The following is a 21,125-nucleotide window of genomic DNA, read 5'->3' on the forward strand; positions in this document are numbered from 1 at the left end:
GGTCAATGGCTTGGCTTGAACTCGGTCAAGGTTTGACCGAATTCCAGCCGAGTCTCGAGCTACTCGAGCACACATTCGAGTCGAGTTCGAGTCAGAATTTTGCAACTCGTGACTCGACGAGTAGCTCGTCGAGCCATATAATTTAAATAATATATATATATATTATAATTATAAAATGACCGTTATGGGTATAATTTATACTGAATTTACAAGAAAGATATCGAGTCAAAAAGCTTGATTACTCGACTCGATAAGGCTTGACTAAAGGTCGAGCCTTATTGAGTCGAGTCTCAAGCTTTTAAAGATTTCATCGAGTCAAGCTCGAGTTTGAGATTTTTCGACTTGATCGAGCTCGAGTCGAACTCGAGCCAAATTATTTATAGGTTGAGTCGAGCTCGAGTATAGCAATACTCGAGCTCGACTCGGCTCGATTACATACCTAGAAGCCACTAATAAACTCCTCCTCCAATTATGAGAGTTTATTCATTTATTTCTATATATGTATATGTACCTCTGTGTGTGTCTATATATATATATAACGGTTTGAAAGAGGTTAATGGCATGAATCTCACTGAAGTTGACTGATTATTCAGGGAAATTAATTACAAGCAGATACGTTCTGAAAGAGAAGTTGCCATTCAAATCCATCTGATTAAGATCCCAGGAAGACAATAAACCACATGCTTTTTATTAGAGCTTTTTGTTTAATTTCTTTTCTTCTCTGGACGAATAGAAAATTCTACAATATGCTCAATTAACATAAGTGTCGTGCTTTGTGAAATGTGGAACAAGCCAAGCCCAGGCAAGTAATGTCAAAACGTGACCCCTGCAGTTACGGAGACTTAAGGGACCGGCAGATTAACAGCTTCGTGTATTCATTACCAACAATGAAGAATATGGTCCACCAAACTTATCAACGCCATTAATGAATACCGACATAAAAGTAGACAAGGAAGCAAAAGTAAAAATATACTACTACTGCTACAAAAGAAGGGTTTCGCTAACGAGTGTCCAATAGACTGTCATTAAAGTGTTATTATAATTAGTAAGATTATTATTAATTTGAAAAAATGTCTACATTCAAAAGAATTAAAAATGCGAGTGTGTGTGTTTATATAATAAATTTAGTAGTATAAGCGAGTCCATTTGAATTGTTGTTTTTTTTAGAAAAATGTACTGTAACGATTTGATGTATATAATGTAAGAAAGTGATTGAAAAATGAGTTTACGGAAACTATAGAACTTTTTGGGTGAAAAATGGGAGTCCAAAAGTTTAACAGAGTGAGTCTGATGGAATTTGACATTGCCGTGCTTGGTTTCGGTGAAGAGCACAGATATGTCCAATTACGCATGCATTCAACCATTATCAATTTTGAATGGGTTTTTTTTTTTTGTTTGCCCTTTTTCCTTTGCGTTTTGTTCTTGTAAAAAAATTTAGATGACATAGGCTGTCAAGTATATGCAGAAAGCTCAGAACCCATATCAGAATAACAATTGGTTTGAGACAAATAAAACAGAAGAAGAAGAAGAAGGAAAGAAGCCTCAATTTCCTTGAGAATTTACTAACCATAAACTTGATCTTACATATGGAAGTGGAATGAACTCAACAAAAATGAATCGTTAGATTCTAAAAAACCACCTCAGCCATCCAATCTAACAACTCATAAACCACCTCAGCCGTCCAGCAGCACTTGCAGAGAACATGAAACCGGCGGCCTCTTTTTCTTTTCTTGCAAAAAAGACAATTATCAAAATAAAATAACAGTCGCATGCAAGTTCTCTGCAGCAGAAAAAACAATCAAATCCCCAACCATCAAACTGAGAGCCATCCATCAAGAAAGGACAAAAAAGGAATATGTGACCATCTTCGTCAGCTGAGATCGAGCAATGACAAGAGAATATGAAACTGGCGGCCTCTCTTCTTTTCTGCATGTTTTGTACTGCCAAACAAGACAATGAAACGCCCTGCTCCTGACTGCACAGAACAGAAGCGGCGGGAAAAAACACAAAAAACGCACACACTCCTTGTCTTCTTTTCTTGCAAGAAGAACAAGTATGAAAACAAAATAACAGCAGCATCATCTTTTCAGTAGCAGAAAAAGACAGTCAAATCCCCAACCAAAAAGCTGAGAGCCATCCATCAAGAAAGGGCAAAAAAGGAACGGAGTAACATTTGTAGAGGGACAGCTAACACACGAGGGTGTTTGAATAGAGTATTATTTGAAATATTATTTAAAATAATTACTAAAATATTGAGATAAAAAATAGTTGAAAATATAAAAAGGTGTATTGAAAAATATGTTTATAACGTAAGCGAAATATTATTTGGAATAATTTAGTAATCCAAACACACCCAGAGCAGTCCAGTACTGCCTAACACTACAACTGAACATACATCAACAAACAAACCCCGAATTGAACCATTAAATTCCTTTTTGGATTGTAAGTTGAGGTTCGAATCCACTTACAATTAAAAAAATTTAAAGAAGGTGTCAGGACATTCCTACTAACAAAGCAAGTCCTTTGCATTCACGGAAAATGCCTAACTAGAACAGGAATTTGATTTATCGCTGCCACTGTCGAGTATATGTAGAATGTTCAGAACCCATATCAGAATAACAATTGGTTTGAGACAAATAAAACAGAAGAAGAAAGAAGCCATAATTTCCTTGAGAACCTAATCTTGTATTTTTCTAACCATAAACGTGATCTTACATATGGAAGTGGAACAAAAGAGTTGAGAATTCATGACCTTTCGAGCAATTTTATTGGAATATTACAGAGAATTTGTGTAAACTTTAGACTCAAAACCTATGAATATTCCAAAAAAGAACGTACTAAACCGTTTTCTCTTTATTCTAAGGAGTAAATCGTGCTAAAACACAATTAATCTCAATAAAGTCCAGAAATTTACAGCAATTTTTTTTTTTTTTATCAATTACGTATTATATATTTATATGCAGAAAGAAGGTCATTGCGATCAATGTTTTAGGTTTGAAAATAAAGCGAGTAGGTGGTCAAATTGTTCAAGTTTAACAAGTCAGCTCCCTCTCAAAATGTCATAAACCATCATCATTGATTCGTAATTATCTCCTCGATGGTCAACAGTGAGCGAAGACAACCTGGGAATCAACAACCATAAACCTCCGCAATAATCAACAACCATAAACCCCCACAATAAAAACCAATAAACCTGCCACAGCGCCTTTAATGCAAATTGCAAAGGCAACACTACCGTATGTATTGTTAGGGCGAAATCTCCCACCAACAATCAATATTTCTTTTTGACTTATGAACAATCATCAATAGCATCAATCTTTGTCCAGACCTTACCATTTAGAAATTGAACCGTAGAAATTACTATTTTTAATTTAGAGTTTTTTAGAAAAAAATGTACTGTAATGATGTGATGTATATGAAGTAAAAAGGTGATTGAAATATCTGTTCATGAAAAATGTAAAAAAAAAAAATTTGTTTGAAGAAAAACAGCAATCCAAGCAAGGCCATTTTGAAAATCCTTGAAAATTTTGTGCATGATGGCCTCAACAACCACCAACATTGGATGCAATTTGTGGTTTGAATCTGATAGTAAATTTTTCAATTCTTTTGGAGCTATGGTGTACATCAAATCTAAAGTCCATAAAGTTCTTTGAGGTAATTAATAATGGTAGAAAATCCTCTCATTTTGTAGAATTGAGACTAATAACTGCTAACATCCTGTCTGTCCTCCTAAACATCCTTGCACTGTAATAACGTCAAACCATCAAAATCGACATCCCAAAGGGGATTGCTTTTTGTCAAATTGTCATTTAACAACCCACCACAAGAAATGAAGAAAAACCCTCAAAGGCCACGTCTGTCATTTCATCACGCTCACCCGCATTTAAAACTAGACCTTCCCTCTCCCCCAACCCACGTCACAAAGAAAGACTAACGCCAGTGGTGTACTACTACTACTTTCTGTACAAGCAATTCCATCTATATATACGAGCAAACGAGGTGGCTAATTAGAGCCATCAGAACTAAATTCATTCCCTCTAGATATATATAAATTGTTACCGTATATGGTTGTTGTTTGCCTTAGTTGATGATCTAGCTTAGCCATGTCTTCAAAGCCGGCAACCACCCTCTTCCCATCCATAGAAAAATGTGACACCACCGTGGACCGCGAGTCCATTGCGGCGGACCTCGACGGCACCCTTCTAATCTCAAGTTCTTCCTTCCCTTATTTCATGCTTGTAGCCATGGAGGCTGGCAGCCTCTTACGCGGGCTGGTCCTCCTCCTGTCTTTCCCCCTCATAGCCATTGCTTACATATTTTTCTCCGAAGCCTTAGCTATCGAAATGCTCATTTTCATCTCCTTTGCCGGGGTTAAAGTTCGAGACATCGAGCTCGTTTCCCGGGCGGTGCTGCCGAGATTCTATGCAAATGTTGTGAGGAGAGAGAGTTTTGAGGTGTTTGATAAGTGCAAGAGAAAAGTGGTGGTGACCGCGAATCCAACGATCATGGTGGATCCCTTTGTGAAGGACTTCTTGGGGGCCGACAAAGTTGTTGGAACTGAGATTGAAGTGAATCCTAAGACCAAAAGAGCGACAGGGTTTGTGAAGAAACCTGGGGTTCTGGTGGGGAAATGGAAAAGGCTGGCCTTGTTGGAGGAGTTTGGAGATGAAAAGCCTCATGTTGGGATTGGAGATCGCGAATCCGACCACGATTTCATGGCCATTTGCAAGGTATATACAGTAATTAGATTCACTTTCTTTCCATTTCCTTCGTCTTTCTTCTTGATCATCAGCTTTCTTGAATTAGCTTATTCTTTTCACTTGTGCATGCTGCTGGCCTTTTGTTTTTGAGTTTGATTTCATGTCCATAATTTTTTTGGCTTTTGATTACTCGGCCTTTGGAATCGGAATTTTTACCGGGATCAATGGTGAATTATCTTTAATTTAATTTCCTTAATCAAGGCCGAGTTATCTTTAATTTAATCGCATAATTCAAGAACATGCACGCTAGTAACCATACATAGCTCTGATCTCCAATTCAAAGATGGCTCAATTAAGTACGACACTACGTACTATTATTATTTCTCTGTGTTGTTGTGCAATTAATTACAAGTCAAACTTAAAATTCTACTGTTCCTGTAAAATATTGAATGATTAAGGACTTGAATTTGTGATGAAGGACATCATTAATCTTCTTTTCGTGTAAAATTCTTCCTGTTCTTGTTCTATTCTGTCGGTTGAAATGTTGGGTAATCTACTCCTAATACATTATGGTTCACCTCCCACCAATCTGTAATTAAGACATAATAAGATTTGATGTTGCGTGAAACTTTTACTCGAATCTCGTTCAATAACTTGAGAGAGTGGACAAACCCAAACTTTCAATGTTTTCAACTAAAAGCCAATCGTCACTGCATTGAAAATCTTTACCAAATCGCAGTTTCTCTAATTACCATTAAGCACATAATCCGATCCTACCTCTTTTGTCCTTTTGTTTTCACCTCTTTTGGCATATAATGAATGTAGTGGTTGAAAGGCCAGGTGTGGCGTTGCATCGCCATGAAACTAAATGGCCCACACCATTTACTGGCATGCAAATACTAGTAGTAGTGGTTGTGGTTATTGAATTAAATAGCAACAAAAGTGTTTGGCATGTCTTAAATATATAGATGGGAGTGTTTTTCAAAAATTAATTTTTAAAATATAATAAAAATTTTTAAAAAATACTCTAAAAAATAATTTAATAATTAGTTTAAATTTTTTAAAAATTTTAAAAAATATCTCAAAATATATTTTTGAAACTCTTCTACTCTTAAATATTTTAAAATATTTTCTGAAAAATATCTCAAAATATAATATAAAAACTCTGTTACAGCAAAATTTTTTAAAAACACTCCCAAAAACAGCTAATTCAAACGGAACCAATTATTAAACCATAAATTTTTTTAAAGGCCCCGTGAGCGGTAAAGAGTAAAGACCACCCCTTTTTAATTGGGTCAACGAAGCCATTAATGTTATTAGCTGTCCAACTGTGGGAGATGAGGGTTGTGCAACAACTTCTCTGCTTTTCCACACTACTACTTCACTTGTCTATACCTTTTTTTTTTTTTTGGTTACTTTTATTTATTATATTTCTACTAAATTTTGTTCCACACTGCATCTTTTTCTTGACAAGCAATATTCGCATTAAGAAAGAAATAAAGAAAAAAAAAAAACTTGTGTGGTACTAAAAGTTAGTACAACAATAATTTAGTGCTGTACTAAAATTTAGTTGATTGGGTGATTGAAGTCGTCACAAGGACATTACTAGCACATGGTATAATTAAATGAGAAGTGGGGCTGCGAAGGAAAAAGTAGAATTTTCTAATTAGGATTTTTCTAACCAATACTTTATGGGCACTCGTTCAAATACCTATATATATTGTATCTAACATATTATGTATATACATAAATTATTAATTTTTTTTTATATTTATACAATTTTTTTAATTAATTTTATATTTTTAAATATAACATGTGAAATATATCTTAATGATACACAGGGCGGTTCAAATTATTTTGCATTATCATGTCGAATTCCATTACTGTTTTATCTAATGTACTTTTTTTTTTTTGGGGGGTTTCTTTACGGGCTATTGTAACCTACATAAAACAGGAGGGCTATATGGTGTACCCCAGCAAATCATCACGTCCTCTGCCGTTGGATAGATTAAAAAGTCGACTGATCTTTCACGATGGACGGCTAGTGCAGTGTCCGACCCCACTCAACGCCTTGATCACCTACCTCTGGCTGCCATTCGGATTCGTCCTCTCAATCTTCCGGGTCTACTTCAATCTTCCCCTCCCAGAACGCATCGTACGCTACACTTACCCCATGCTGGGGATCAAACTTGTGATCAAGGGGACCCCACCACCGGCTCCATCCGACGGCTCTCCTGGCAACCTCTACGTCTGCAATCACCGCACAGCCCTTGATCCCATCGTGATAGCCATCGCCCTCGGACGCAAGGTCTCGTGTGTCACCTACAGCGTAAGCAAGCTCTCCAGATTTCTCTCGCCAATCCCAGCCGTCGCTTTGACGCGTGATCGTGAAGCTGATGCCGCCCGCATCAAATCCCTGCTCCAGAAGGGGGACCTCGTGGTCTGCCCAGAAGGCACCACGTGTCGGGAGCCTTATTTGCTGAGGTTTAGTGCCTTGTTTGCGGAACTGAGCGACAGGATTGTGCCCGTCGCAGTCAACCAGAAGACCAACATGTTCCATGGCACGACCGTGAGAGGAGTCAAATTCTGGGACCCGTACTTTTATTTCATGAATCCAGCGCCGACGTATGAGGTTACATTTCTGGATAGGTTGCCGGAGGAGATGACGCGTAAGGCCGGCGGGAAATCGGCAATTGAAGTGGCGAATCATGTGCAGACGGTTTTGGCTGGGGTGTTGGGATTTGAGCGCACTCAATTGACCAGGAAGGATAAGTATCTGTTACTAGGTGGGAATGACGGAAAGGTGGAGTCCATGTATGGTAAGAAGCCAAACGGCAGTACCTAGAATTGCCGGTTAGTTCAAGGTTTCTGCTCTGGTAATTAATACTAGCATTTAAGGTGTGGTACACAAAAAAAAAAAGCTGCTTCGTATTGGTTGGTTATGTCTAGTACTGATTTATAAAGAGCGCATGCTGTCAGTTCTTGAAAAGTATGATTTGTGGACATACATGAAACATTTCTCTATTTTTGTGTAATGAAGGGTATTCTTCTTGTTATTTGGTTGACTCAAACTTGGCCAATACTGTGTTCAAGTTGAGTTCCAACTATTTGATAACGAATAGTGTATTTGTAATATAATTTTTAATTATTTATTATAAAGCTGTGGAATTTACTAAAAAATCAAGTTTGAAAATTTAATTAAGCTCGATTAAACTTAATTAAACTTGAATTGGTCGAGCTCGAGTTGAGGAAGGTAAAATAAGTTCGATCTTGAACTCGATACCTGTGAAGAACGAGTTCAAACTTGAGCTCAAACTTGAGTGTTTTTTACGCAAGTAGAGTTTGAATGATATACTATTCGAATTCGATTCGACTCGACGGTAGCAGACCCACTTCAAACTACACAAATCGACTAAAAGTCTACTCTTTAACTGGTACAACAAATAATGAATTGCATGTTAGTGATCTCAAATCCAAACTCATTAACGCTATAATTTTTTCATTTCATGCTCCAATGGATTGCTCTTCTTGACAAATTTCACCTCCAAGGGCAAGTGACAACTGACTATACGCCCTCTAATAAGATTGGAGAATAAAGAGATATACTCCAGCCCCATTCTAAAAAGTGTTCTTAGAACCTCTCCTATAAAAATTCTGTATTGAGAAATGTTCGTGACATCTATCATTTACTTGTATCTGTTTAATACATATCTAGCTCATTATTTGAAGATTTCTGTTTAAATATATATCTGTTTAATTATGTATCTGTTTAATCTATCATTTGAAGATTTTGATTCACAATTCACTTTAGATGACTTTGAATTAAATGAAGATCTTATTCCTATAAACTTATGTTGAGAAAGTTTTTCCAACAATCTAAATAACTTAACACTTACATGATTACATGTCAAAAAAATCCATTACGTGTACTTGCACTTTGGGGCATTGGCTGGGCTAGGAACAAGGGCTTAATATTAAAAAGAAAACATCTATGTTTGTTGTCAATTCTTTTATAGTCGAATTAATAACTGTTTTGGAATCTAAAGTTGTAAATAACGAACAAAATTTATGAACAATTTTTATAAAGTGCTATTAAAAATATTGTGTTCGGATATCTCATCATCTGAAGAAATTGTTCGGTTTACATTGTAAAAGCGTTTTCTAATTATATTTTTTTGTTCATTTCATAATTTTTTTATTTCACATACATCACATCACATGACAAAGAAATATCATCGTATTTTAATAAAAACATTTTCAAAATAATGAGGAATCCAAATGCCAACTTGGAGGAAAAAATTGATGAATTTTGGTGGCAAATTGGAATTATCTAAAAAGTACTTGGATGGCATATTATCAAATAAGACGTGTATAATTTAGGATATTCCACGTATGATCCGAAACAAATGGCTGGAAATTCGTTAGACCAAAAAGTGCAAAATCCCATTTGTCTTTCTTATTCTTTTCGTGTTGTCCTTTCATCACAGGCCTTTTATGCAAAAGGGTGGCCCACGATTCTATTATCCATTCCCCCCAAATACCCCTCCCGGTGAAGCACAATAAAACAATCAAGGGTGAGGGCAATTTAGTAAATTCACGATGTATCGAGGATGAAAGTACGACGTGTCAATTTCTCAGCCCTCTACTCATATTAATCCCAGCATGTAAGATTTTGTTCCCGCTTTTTAAAAACCACAAAAATTAATAAAAGAAAAAGCATCGACGGTGGGCTTAATTTGTACGAGTACTACTTCTGCTGCTAAAACCCCAAGTGCTCTTGCTATCCATTTTGCTGTTGAGCTTTTCCAAGAGGGAGAAAGCTCAAAAATCACAAAAATAATGAAAATCCGACCGGTGTAAGTTCAATTTGTTAGTTTTTGAAATAGAGATATTGTTGTCTAAGCTCTCTGGAGTTAAACTCACCATCGCCGGAGACAATGGCAATCGGTGCCGTCGTTTCCAGCCGGAATTTCGGTTCCTTCATTGGTTCAGGTGATAGTTATTTGTCTAGCCTTCCAATGCAATTCAAATAGCTTTTGGTATTGTGTTTCTTTTTCTGCCGGTGGAAAGTGGAGAGGAGATGAATTGGTTAGCTAGATGGAGCTTAAACGTGTGGCGTTTGTGAAACTGAATCTTATTTAGTAGAACATTGAATGATAATGGAAACGGATGCACGCGCGTGTAGACACGCTCCATTTTTATTATTTTTTTTCCAATTGTTAAGTATATCATTATGCAAATTTATAATTTTGCTGAGAATTTTGAGTGGAAATTGAGCACTAATTTCCGTTGTTCGAGAAAAGGTTCTTTTTTGTTTTTGGTTTAATTTCATTTTTGAAGTATGGATATTAAAGCATCTCTCTTTGAGCTATCGGGTGTAGTGGCTCAAGAAATGAAACAGGAAATTAGGTGAATGAAATGAGAGATTAAAGTCACGAGCACAATTTGAGCTATCGGGTGTAGTATTTAAAAGAGTGTCCCTTTTATTTAGCCTTGTAGAGTATTTGAGGAACTTGTTAGCAGTTACGGCATTCTAAAAATAAGCTTGGCACAACCTTGGATAAACATATATATGTTCTTTATAATGTGGAACGTTGCCAAAAAGAAAATAGCTTTATCTTCTGGTTTTGTTGCTTTTTACTACTGCCTTTTTGTGTGCATAAATTTGCATGCCAAATGCTGAGACCATTAAAACTGAATAGCAATTCTGGTTCTTCCTCTGAAAGTTACAACATTTTAGTGATTCAAGTAAGGCAGAATAATAGTGGCTAGTAACAGGAAAATTTTGTGTCAAAAGCATTTCACTTTCTTTATCTAGTTGCTCCTGGAATGCTGGAAATAATTGTTTCAATGGTTTAAGCAGACCACGTACATGCTTGCGATTTGTTGGACTCTATAATGGATGATAAATGTAATCCTCCTTAATTCTCATACCAGGCAAAGTATATCAAGCTGAGCAATCTGCTGCCCATCATCGAGGACAGTGCTTAGCATTTGATGCTTCACAGTTGGCGCCTAAAAATGTGTTTTACAATAAGCTATATATGCAAAGGCTAAGGTGTTCGTTCTTTGGATGCCTATATATCTCACCTCTCCATCCTTTTGGTTGTTTGGGTACTAGAAACCCAGGATCAACATTTCATATTGAAGCTGATCATCATCTTTTAGTGTGTTGTCAAATTGGTGACAAATATAACATAAGAAGAACCAAAGGAATCTGCCAATGCTGGCTATCTTCAACTTTTTCTCAGAGCAACTTGACTCAACCGAGGAAACGAGATAAACTTGGTTTTTTCGATAGGCAGTACCAACAGTCAAAGCATGCAACTGCCACTAGCATCCGAGCTGACTACAAATCTGAAGACTGTGAAATAACAGAAGCAAAATTAGAGTCTCTTGTGTCGTCAGAAGGAGCTGGCGAAGCTGTTCTTATGGAAGAAGTAGTGCAAACCAATTCTTGGTGGGAACGATTCCCAAAGCGTTGGGTGATCGTGCTGCTTTGTTTTGCTTCATTTTTGTTATGCAACATGGACCGTGTGAGTATTTTCCTGTTTTCTTGTATTCTTGCTGCTAGTTTTACTGCTGAACTTTCCCTAGTTTAGTGTACATGGCTTCCCCAGCTGACTTCAAAGTTTTGTTGTGAGGTTTGGAACTGCTCCATGAAGTAGGTGGTTGTTTATGTTGCACTGATGTATTGAGTGAAAAGTAAAACAGCTATCGCTTGTCTAATACTTTGGTGTTTTAATTCCAGGTGAACATGAGCATTGCAATACTTCCAATGTCAAAAGAATTCAACTGGAACAGTGCTACAGTTGGTCTTATCCAGTCTTCTTTCTTTTGGGGCTACTTGCTGACTCAGGTTTTACTCAAATTCTGCCAATTTCTTGCACTTTAGATAATGTTACACGGTCAATGTCCAAATAGGTGCTTGACTGGACCTCTTTTGTCTGTTTTGGCAAGAAGTTAAACTTAACATGCCAAAGAAACAGTTTCCTTGCTAGTGGTAGTTTCCAGTCTTTGCCCGTCCAAATCATGGTTGGCAGCAGTCTATCACTCAATGTGATTAAATTCTTCTATTTAACTGCTGCTAACCAATGGTTTGCTTTGAATCCTGGTTAATCAATTTTCTTTCTTTCTTTTTTTTTTTCTTTTGAGCAAACTTGCATTCTCTTTGCCCCTAATACAACTAAGTCTAAAGAATTACTTTACCTATGTGCATTCCCAGTTTACTTTTTATTTCCATAGAAATTCAATTGGGCTACTTCTCGGTCATTTATTATTCTTTTCTCTGAGATTTTTTCCTTCCATGTAGATTGTTGGAGGCATATGGGCAGATAAAATTGGTGGGAAACTTGTGTTGGGTTTTGGAGTTGTATGGTGGTCAGTTGCAACAGTTTTGACTCCAATTGCAGCCCGCATTGGACTTCCCTTCTTGCTTGCAATGCGTGCTTTTATGGGAATTGGAGAGGTTAGGCTCCTTTGCTGAAATATCACTTCACTGGAATACCAGCTCAAGATAACATCTACAGACTTGTATCAACTACCATGGTTCCATATCTTCAGTTAAAAAAGTATTCAAACCTTCAACTATCTTGTTACTTTGCCATTTGTTGCAAGCGAAGCATAATTAAGTGAACCTTACAACTGGAACTAGCTTGGTTTTGTTTATGTGCTTAATTTCCACTATTAGCAATTATTGTGACCTGTAAATCCTTGTACTAATTGTTTTGGCTAGTTGGACATTGTATCATAGTTTTTGAGATGATAAGAGTGAAATAAGGTTGACTTCCTTAAGGATAGCTACTTAAAAGTTCTGGCACTTCATATCAGATTATGATGTGATGTAGATTGCTAGATACATTCCTTCACTCTTCATATGCTGGCTTATGCATATAGTATGCCAGAAGGTCTTCCTATTCGTCAATTGTATAGAAAACTTCCTGTTTTGCTCTAAATTAAAAAAAAGAAGTCTTAACTTCCACATGTATTCAGCATGCTTTCTGGATTGCCTAATTGAATGGTGGTTTGTTATCAGGGTGTTGCTATGCCTGCCATGAATAATTTGCTTTCTAAGTGGATTCCTGTATCTGAGAGAAGCAGATCCTTGGCACTCGTATACAGTGGCATGTATCTTGGCTCTGTTACTGGTTTGGCCCTTTCCCCTGTTTTAATTCACAGTTTTGGGTGGCCATCTGTTTTCTCCTCCTTTGGTTCTCTTGGAATCATCTGGATTGCACTGTGGCTGAGCAAAGTAAGTTTGCTGCTTTGTATTACATTTCTTGCTTCACTAACTTAGCTGTCCTTTTACATTTTACTTTCATTCTCGTAATCCAGTAAATTAATTAAATTGAAGTTTCTCAATGAAATTAACCTTTGAGCCTCATGTTGTTGGTACATTGTCTTGACATAATAAGATCTCTGGTAAAATTACTCCTCCAAATTCTCAGAGTAGTTGATGGAGCTCACAGTTGTATCTCCTGGGGACTGTGCAATATGGTTTTACTCGACAGTCTTTTCATTGTTCTCTCATATGTTTCCAACTTTTATTCTTCCAGGCACATAGCTCCCCCAGTGAGGATCCAGATATTAGTGCAGAAGAAAGGAAACTGATTTTGGGAGGCAGTGCACTGAAGGAACCTGTGTCTGTGATTCCATGGAAATTGATATTATCAAAACCACCTGTTTGGGCTCTCATAATCTCCCATTTTTGCCATAACTGGGGAACATTTATTCTCTTGACATGGATGCCGACTTATTATAATCAGGTAAATGGAATAATGAACTGAGATGTTTTAATACAACGGTCGTCTGCTATTTTAAAAAGGTCAATAATGAGGTGAGAAATGGCTGCTAAATTATGATGCTTCATTCACTCCTTGTCCTTGGAAGCGTATTGAAATTAAACAAGCTGAAATGTAATCATGCAATGAATGTTACCGCAAACCATCTCGTATTCTTCTTTTGCATTGCCCGTGAGTCTTTCTTCACGTTACTTGTTTACAGATACACAAATCCTGTAGAGACATTTTGTAGGTTATCAGCTTTTGCGATGGATATTTAGTACTTATTATGCATCATTTATTATTTTTGTTCTGTGCATGTTTAGTTATGCTGAAACACAGGTAACTGAACACACAAGTGTGTAGTTTTGTTGTTTGTTTATGTGCATTTAATTGCTAATATGCTTAAACTTTCTTCTTAACCTGTGAATTAAGTTTAGCCTGTAAGTTGAACTTGAATTCATCAGATAATTATAGACGGCAGAAACTGGCTTAGTGAAATCATCTGACATTCTCTCACCTTCCCATTCTTTTGTTCAGGTTCTGAAGTTCAACCTTACAGAGTCCGGACTTTTCTGTGTATTACCATGGCTGACCATGGCTTTCTTTGCCAATATAGGAGGTTGGATTGCAGATACTCTAGTGAGCAAAGGACTTTCAATAACATCTGTTCGCAAGGTAAGGATCTTAAATTTGCTCTCTCTATTACATGTACTTCGAGAACACCGTACAAGGATAATGTGAGAGGGCTCTCAATAATATGTTCTGAAGTTAATTTCTGATATGAAATGGTCAGACAAGCTTGCGAAATTCATGTACAACATGTATATCTTTCTCTATTGATTTTCTGGACTAATTCTGCAGATCATGCAGTCAATTGGCTTTTTAGGGCCCGCTTTCTTCCTTACACTACTTAGCCATGTCAAAACACCAGCCATGGCAGTCTTGTGCATGGCATGCAGTCAGGTCTGAATGATTGAAGGAATAGTTAAATTATGATTACCTTTAACTTTTGTCACCAAATACTTTACTGTAACCATTTCATATTTGGACAGGGATCGGATGCATTCTCACAGTCTGGACTATACTCCAATCATCAAGACATTGGGCCACGTTATGCTGTGAGTTAATTCTTACCTTTGAAATACGGTTGCGAGGTGTCTAACTGATACATAAAGTAATCAGTTCTCAGTTTTTTTTTCCCCATTTAAATCTTAAGCAATAACATGTGCCAGCCACTGGCATGTGTTTGAAGTGACACTTGGCCCGAAACATTATTCTGAACCAACTATAAAGCCTAATAACCTCAACACCACGAGAGACGAATCCAAGTCTTGAAGAACGAGTAAATCTATATTATTATTCATGGGCAGGGAGCTCTTTTTTAATTTTAAACCTAATTTATCTTTTTTTTTTTTTAATAATATGGTATGCGATCTCAATTTTAGCCCGTGTACTTTGGATCTTTCACTATCTTTCTCAATCATCATATGTACTTTTAACCTAATTTTGTATAGCACAGGATACAACTTAGTAGCATTCAAAATTTGGCAATATATGAGAATTTTCTGACAGATCATTTCTGCACAGGGAGTACTGCTAGGACTGTCAAATACAGCAGGAGTATTAGCTGGTGTGTTTGGGACAGCTGCTACCGGATACATACTCCAACGAGGTATAGTGGACCCCCTGACCAATTATTTTAGGAAGTTTTCCTCATAGGCAGTGGTTAAGTTAAGAACACCCTTTTCCGTCAAGCAAGTTGATAGTAATATTTATCGTACTTTCACAGGTTCTTGGGACGATGTGTTTAAAGTGGCTGTCGCATTGTACATCTTAGGCACATTGGTCTGGAACTTCTTTTCAACTGGAGAAAAGGTTCTAGAATAGATGATCAAGAAAGGGGCAGAGATGCTTTTGACATAACTAGGACGTCAAATGAGAAAAGGGATGCAGAGGATATAATGTAGCCGGAAGAGTGAAACCCAGGAGGCTGAACTTGGTTTTTAATGCGCGGATTGTCCATGATGCGTTGTAGGCTAGAAAAGACTGCTCCAGATTATCATGGGCAAAGAAACCTGGCAACATGCTGCTTCCAAATTTCATACCATCTTTTGATGCGTTTAATCTGAAAGACCTCAGGAGAATATCATTAACATGTTTTTCAGCCATAGCCGTTTAAAGTAAATGAATGTGACAGATAGAAACCTCATTCGTACCTCATTGTTATGCGCTCTAATCATTTAGTTAGTTTAGTATAAAATAGCCGTCTCTGAAGTCGAAATGAGTGCTGCCAGGTTCCAGCCCTTGCGGTCTTTGTTAACCTTCCCAATCTATAAAACTGTCTACATTCTGTGTTTCTGCTTTCACTTGATTCATTTTGAGATGATTTCAGGAGGAAAGGTTATCACGAGGAAATCATGTGCAACAACGAATACACGAGTATTTAGAAGTAAAAGATTAATTGATCTATAAAGAATTATTATTCAAGATGAATTCAAACAAAAATTATCTAACAAATACAAAGAATTGTAGAATCATCAGCAAAGAACAACACCAAAAAGTGGGGAAATTACAAGAGTATCTGGCTCCTTGTTCCATGAAAAGCCCAAAAAAACCCCTTTTTTTTTTTTACCACCAAAAATTTCTCTCTTTCAAATTGACCGTTCTTTTTCGCTTCTGCAATCAATGAAATGTACCTTTGGCAAGAAAGCCAAACCCGTGAGGACCTTCATGAACCATTCCTAAACCTGAAAAAAGCAAGAGGAGGGGGCATTCACGACTTGGCAACTCAAACCGTCCAAATATTAAGCATCCCCGTGAAGACTGCAGAGAGAGGCGGAGCGGAGGCCAACTTACCCCAACAAGCCGCAACCTCCACACTTCCTGTCCTCTCATCTGGCCCGCCACCTCCCGTTCCAAACCAGTGGCGGCTGTCAACAACCTGCAATCGCCTTGGTTCCCCGGTTGAGGCAGCAAGCATCACATTTTCCATTACACTGGACACTCGAAGACCCCACCCCTGCATCCTGAGACAACTGATCACCGATCGGCTTCTGTTTCTTGACACTTTCTACAATTGCTGTCAGGTCCCGGGGATGCAAATTGACTTGAAGCCCATACTTCATGAACAGTGTCAACGACATCTTTTGCTCCACCTTGTGGCCAGGAGCCAGGGTTATCCTGTGCCTGAGCAACAAAGCTGCCGCCACCGACTTCATTTGCAAATATGCCAAGTCCTTCCCCAGACAAATTCTTGGACCAGCATTGAAGGCAACAAATCTGAAGGAATCATGCGTCACAAACTTTTTGCCATCAGGGGACAGCCATCTTTCCGGCTTGAACTCCAGGCAATCCTCGCCCCACGTAGACTTCATTCTCCCTGCCGAATAAATGGAATATGTTACGGATGATCCAGCTGGCACGAACGTGCCATCTGGCAACACGTCATCCGCCACGACGTGCTTTGAATCCTCCGGCACGGATGGGTATAACCGGAGAGTTTCCGACAGTGCAGCTTTCATGTACACCAATCGATCAAGCTCCTCGACAGCCAAGGGTTCGTCGATCCAGGTCGACACGTCATCTCCACGTGTCTCGATCAAAACACGGCATAATTCGCAGAGGATTTTTTCCTCGATTGTGGGATTTTGGATCAATGACCAGAAGAACCAGCTCATCGCTACCGATGACGTGTCACGTCCAGCTAGGATGAAGCTGAGTGCCACTTCTTGCAGGTACTTGTCCGAGTAGGATTCTTTCTTCTTCATGAACCTGGATAACAGGTCATCATCGTGGTGGGACCCATCCTTCGGCTGACTCATCAGCTCGAGCTTCCGCGCATTGATGATGCTGGACAGGTATTCGTCCACGAGTACGAGGCTTCGGCTCAAGCTGACTTCCATACCGAGCCGAAGCCATTTCTTCAGCTTCCATATAACTTCAGGAAAGATGAAGCGCTGCAAAGACGCCTCGGTGGCTCGGTCGAAAGCCGATGCGAAGCTGTTGTCAGGAAGCCCCGGCGCCAACGTTTGTGGGTCCCTCCCGAAAGCCAAGCCACAGATGTTGTCAAAGGTGAGCCGGAGCAAGAGGTCTTGCAAATCAACCGGGCTGGCTTCGAGCTGGGCCGTTTCCAAGATGGGGCAAAACCTGAGCTTAATGGCTCGGTTCACCCAGCGAGCCATGGCCTGGCGCAGGGTCCGGGTGGTGAATTCCAGTGCGGCCGTCTTACGCTGGAAGAGCCACGTGTCACCATCGGAGTTGAAGATCCCCTGGCCAAGTAGATCGTGAAAAACAGCTTGCCAAGTAGGACCTTTTGGGTAATTGTCGAAGCGGGTCTTCAAAATATGCTCCAAATTCTTGGGGTCGCAGGTGACCGTCACCAGGCCTTGCTTTCGAGCCAAGAAGGGAATGGCGCAAATGGAGGTCTGGTACGTGCCACCGCACGCGCTGAGGTTATCGGCGATCCACTCGTGCATGCGGTCGGCATTCTCGATCAGGCCCGGAAGGCTGCCCAGCAAGAGCCACACTCGAGGACCCTTAAATGGTCTAGAAATGAAAGTAAACCAGAGCAGATACGAAATGATGCCAGTAAATAACAGCAGAGCTATGGCAAAATCCATCCCTAAATTTTTTGGGTTTTGTGAAAGAAAAAGGAAAAAAAAAGGTTGTTTGTTCACCTAACTGAAAGCTACCAAGCACAGGCAGCCCTGAAGAGGAGCTATTTAGAATGTATGTTTTCCGCTTGCATCAAGAATGGTGGAGTAAGCTGATCTGAGGAAAGTTACAATGTTTCAGCTGAAAAAGGCATAAAGGAATGGTTGAAGCTGCTGCAAGGACAGGTAAGGGGATGGAGGGAAAGGGAGGGTGGTAATTTTGGCTAGGGAGTGCTGTGTGAAGGCAAGTTATGATTGACATGTAACAAAAGAGAGAATGAGTGAGTGATGGGTGGTACTAGATGGGAGAAGCAAATGCACATGAAGAGGAAATGGGTACTGCTGAGTTGGGTGGGTGGTGATGACTGATGAGAAGAAGCAACTGGAGCAAAACAAAAAGGGGCGATTTATAGTTGAGAAAATTAGAAGGGAGATTCAAAGGCAATTACTAAGGCCAGTCTGTTTCTTGAATTTCACCATTTCTTTGTGTCTGTCCGACCCTCCCATCTCTCACCATCAGATGCCTCTTCCATTAATGCAGCCGTTGAAGAGTTAAAAACCGCTACTGGTAAAAACTCACTAGAAAGAAAATAAAGAGGGAAGCAACTATTCCCTAAATTTACCGGTACCAGCACTAGTACTAGAAACTAGAAACTAGAAAGAAAGAGAGAAAATACAAAGCAGTAGTAGTACTAAGTACTAGTAATTATCAAGAAGACTTTACGGTGGGTGGCTCAGGCGAAACTGCCCAAGGAAAAACGCCAGGACGGACCGACCCTCCTTTTTCTCTCTCTTCAACTAATTCTTGGCAGGGGGAAAGGAGCCGAGTCTTTAAGTTGCTGCATTCAATGAGGGGGAATAAATGAGATTAGTTGAGAAGCCATGAAAGGAAATTCCAGGGGCAGAAAATTCCAAACTTCCCAATGGATGGAGGTGATCAGGAAAAGAGAAATGAACAGATCAGTTTTTTTTTTTTTTTGAGAAGATGGATTTGCCAGCAAATTTCCTTTCCTTCAAGAACCATAAATGAAACATGGGTCTGATCGTGTGGCTGGTTAGAGTTCGGTGAGCGACCCACCAACATAGCAATTTATTTATACTAGCAGCAAGCAAGTAGCAATTGTTCTCTCACGTAACATGGCTGAAAATTAAAATCTCTTTCTTTTCCATCTTTATCTTTATCCTCTTGCCCTGCTGCAGAATACCAAAATTACCCAGAATAACAGCAACTCCTCTTATCTTTGACTCTCTTGAATGCACATGGCAGATGTTGTTGGGGGGATTCAAAGGTCAACTACACTGTCGTCACGGTTCTCCGTGCAACCAAAGTCAACTTCTGTGTCAACGATTTTTGGGCAGAGCAGCACCACCTTAGCCTGATTGGGAATTCAAGCATTTTATCATGCCAGAGGGTCATGCTCATACGTGAGCATGATGATTCTCAACAAGAACCGATAAAAACAATTAAACATTAATTTGACCAGTTAAATTGGCTATTTATGAGATTCAGATAATTGCACACCAATCTGATCAATATCAATTAGTAAAAAAGTTTGACCAGCTTAATTCGCTATTTATTATGGTCCGTCTAACTACCCAAGACAAGAGGCCAAGACCCAAGTTCCTGGTCTCCTCCTATTTCTGCGTCTTGCGGGCTCTTCCCCTGAGGATAAAATAAAGAAATCGGACTCCAGGCAATGGCCTTGGTGCAAAACTGCTAAGAAATCGGCTGTCCCCAGGACAAACGAAAGTGTTCCCCTTGCTCAAGAGTATTGCAACGTTTGTGAAGTTACTGGAAGCAAAACCAAGTCAGTCCCCATGAAAAACAAGCAATTCCGTGTTAGAATCGTCAGAAAAGAAAGGAAAACCAAACCAAACCAAGAAAGTGATTCAGGCTTGAGTGAGATTTGGGCGGCCAAAAGAGAAACGACATTGGAAACATGTTAGTATATTATGTATGTGGGATTTGGGCTTAAGTTCTCTTAGATTTACTTAACAAATTTCTGTAACAAAGTTTACACGATTGCATTATCAAAAAAAAGTTTACACAATTGGAGAAGGGGCACTATTTGAACTGAAGGCTGAGCAAAGACTACGACAGACTACCAGAGTAGCTCAAAGGTAACGAAAGACGAATAAGCAATGGACTAGAAGAAGAAAAGCCAGAAACAAAGGAACGTAAAAAACTCCCAAGAAGACTGACTGGTACAGTATATACTTTTGCCGCCGCCATATTCTCAACTGCATGTAAGACGCTCATATTTGACCTCTCATGTGCTGCCAAATAACATTCTGCACACAATCAAAATAGCGGAAATTGCTACCTTGCTTTTTATATAATTATACTTTTTTCTTCTAAAGGATGTAGGAAGTTCTAAAACATTGTCCAAAAGTGGAATTCCATTTCTCTCTGTGAAAAGATTGCAATCGGCAAATATTCGGCCATCAATAAATTATTCAATGTTCATTCTCCCCATTTTAGACTCGAAATTATTGGTAAATCCTTATACTGTATAAGAATGAGTTATGGTTTTGAATTTCAACCGTATGAATAGGGACATTTTGAGAATGTGGAATGATGTGTAATTTTTTTAAAGTTTTTGGTACAACTAATGGCAGCATATTTTTGGGTATGTTTACGAAAATGTCCTCATGTTTGTACATTTAAAACTTTTATTTATGGAGATATTTGGGTATTTCTGGAATATGAAATTATTTTACAATTTTTTGGTATCGGGTACAACTTATATAAGTTTATATGTTTGTGTAATTACTGATATGGTATTATAGACACATTTAATTGAAATGTGATTTTTATTGTACAATTAATTCCTTATAATATAACCTCCACTGCCTCGAACCTAATCAATAAACTTCAACTAATCAAAATTCTTTTATTCCCAGTTATATATACCACTCTATAAAACTTTTTTTTATTCCTACCACTCTACAAAACTAAGATCAATTTCCTTTATTTTCCAATTTTATTC

At 38.6% G+C, this 21,125-nt stretch overlaps 3 protein-coding genes across 3 annotated transcripts; 2 read left to right on the forward strand and 1 right to left on the reverse strand.

Annotated features, from left to right (window-relative positions):
• The first annotated feature begins 4,000 nt into the window (after positions 1–4,000).
• LOC113761977 (glycerol-3-phosphate 2-O-acyltransferase 4) lies at positions 4,001–7,815 on the forward strand. The gene is made up of 2 exons (XM_027305194.1): positions 4,001–4,730; positions 6,655–7,815. The coding sequence occupies exons 1-2, from the start codon at positions 4,104–4,106 to the stop codon at positions 7,543–7,545; spliced, it is 1,518 nt and encodes a 505-aa protein (XP_027160995.1). The 5' UTR covers positions 4,001–4,103; the 3' UTR covers positions 7,546–7,815.
• Positions 7,816–9,436: 1,621 nt separating this feature from the next.
• LOC113760743 (ascorbate transporter, chloroplastic) lies at positions 9,437–15,839 on the forward strand. Its single transcript, XM_027303441.1, has 11 exons — positions 9,437–9,692; positions 10,638–11,236; positions 11,452–11,559; positions 12,013–12,168; positions 12,736–12,951; positions 13,256–13,465; positions 14,021–14,158; positions 14,345–14,446; positions 14,536–14,601; positions 15,071–15,155; positions 15,273–15,839. Exons 1-11 carry the CDS (start codon positions 9,638–9,640, stop codon positions 15,368–15,370), a joined length of 1,833 nt encoding a protein of 610 aa, XP_027159242.1. The 5' UTR covers positions 9,437–9,637; the 3' UTR covers positions 15,371–15,839.
• Positions 15,840–15,944: 105 nt separating this feature from the next.
• Positions 15,945–18,141, reverse strand: LOC113763745 (cytochrome P450 86A8-like). The gene is made up of 2 exons (XM_027307658.1): positions 16,340–18,141; positions 15,945–16,230 (listed from the first exon to the last, which is right to left on the reverse strand). Exon 1 carries the CDS (start codon positions 18,100–18,102, stop codon positions 16,417–16,419), a length of 1,686 nt encoding a protein of 561 aa, XP_027163459.1. The 5' UTR covers positions 18,103–18,141; the 3' UTR covers positions 15,945–16,230; positions 16,340–16,416.
• Positions 18,142–21,125: the final 2,984 nt, after the last annotated feature.

Source organism: Coffea eugenioides, chromosome 2 (assembly GCF_003713205.1).
Source record: "Coffea eugenioides isolate CCC68of chromosome 2, Ceug_1.0, whole genome shotgun sequence".
NCBI classification, from domain to species: domain Eukaryota; kingdom Viridiplantae; phylum Streptophyta; class Magnoliopsida; order Gentianales; family Rubiaceae; genus Coffea; species Coffea eugenioides.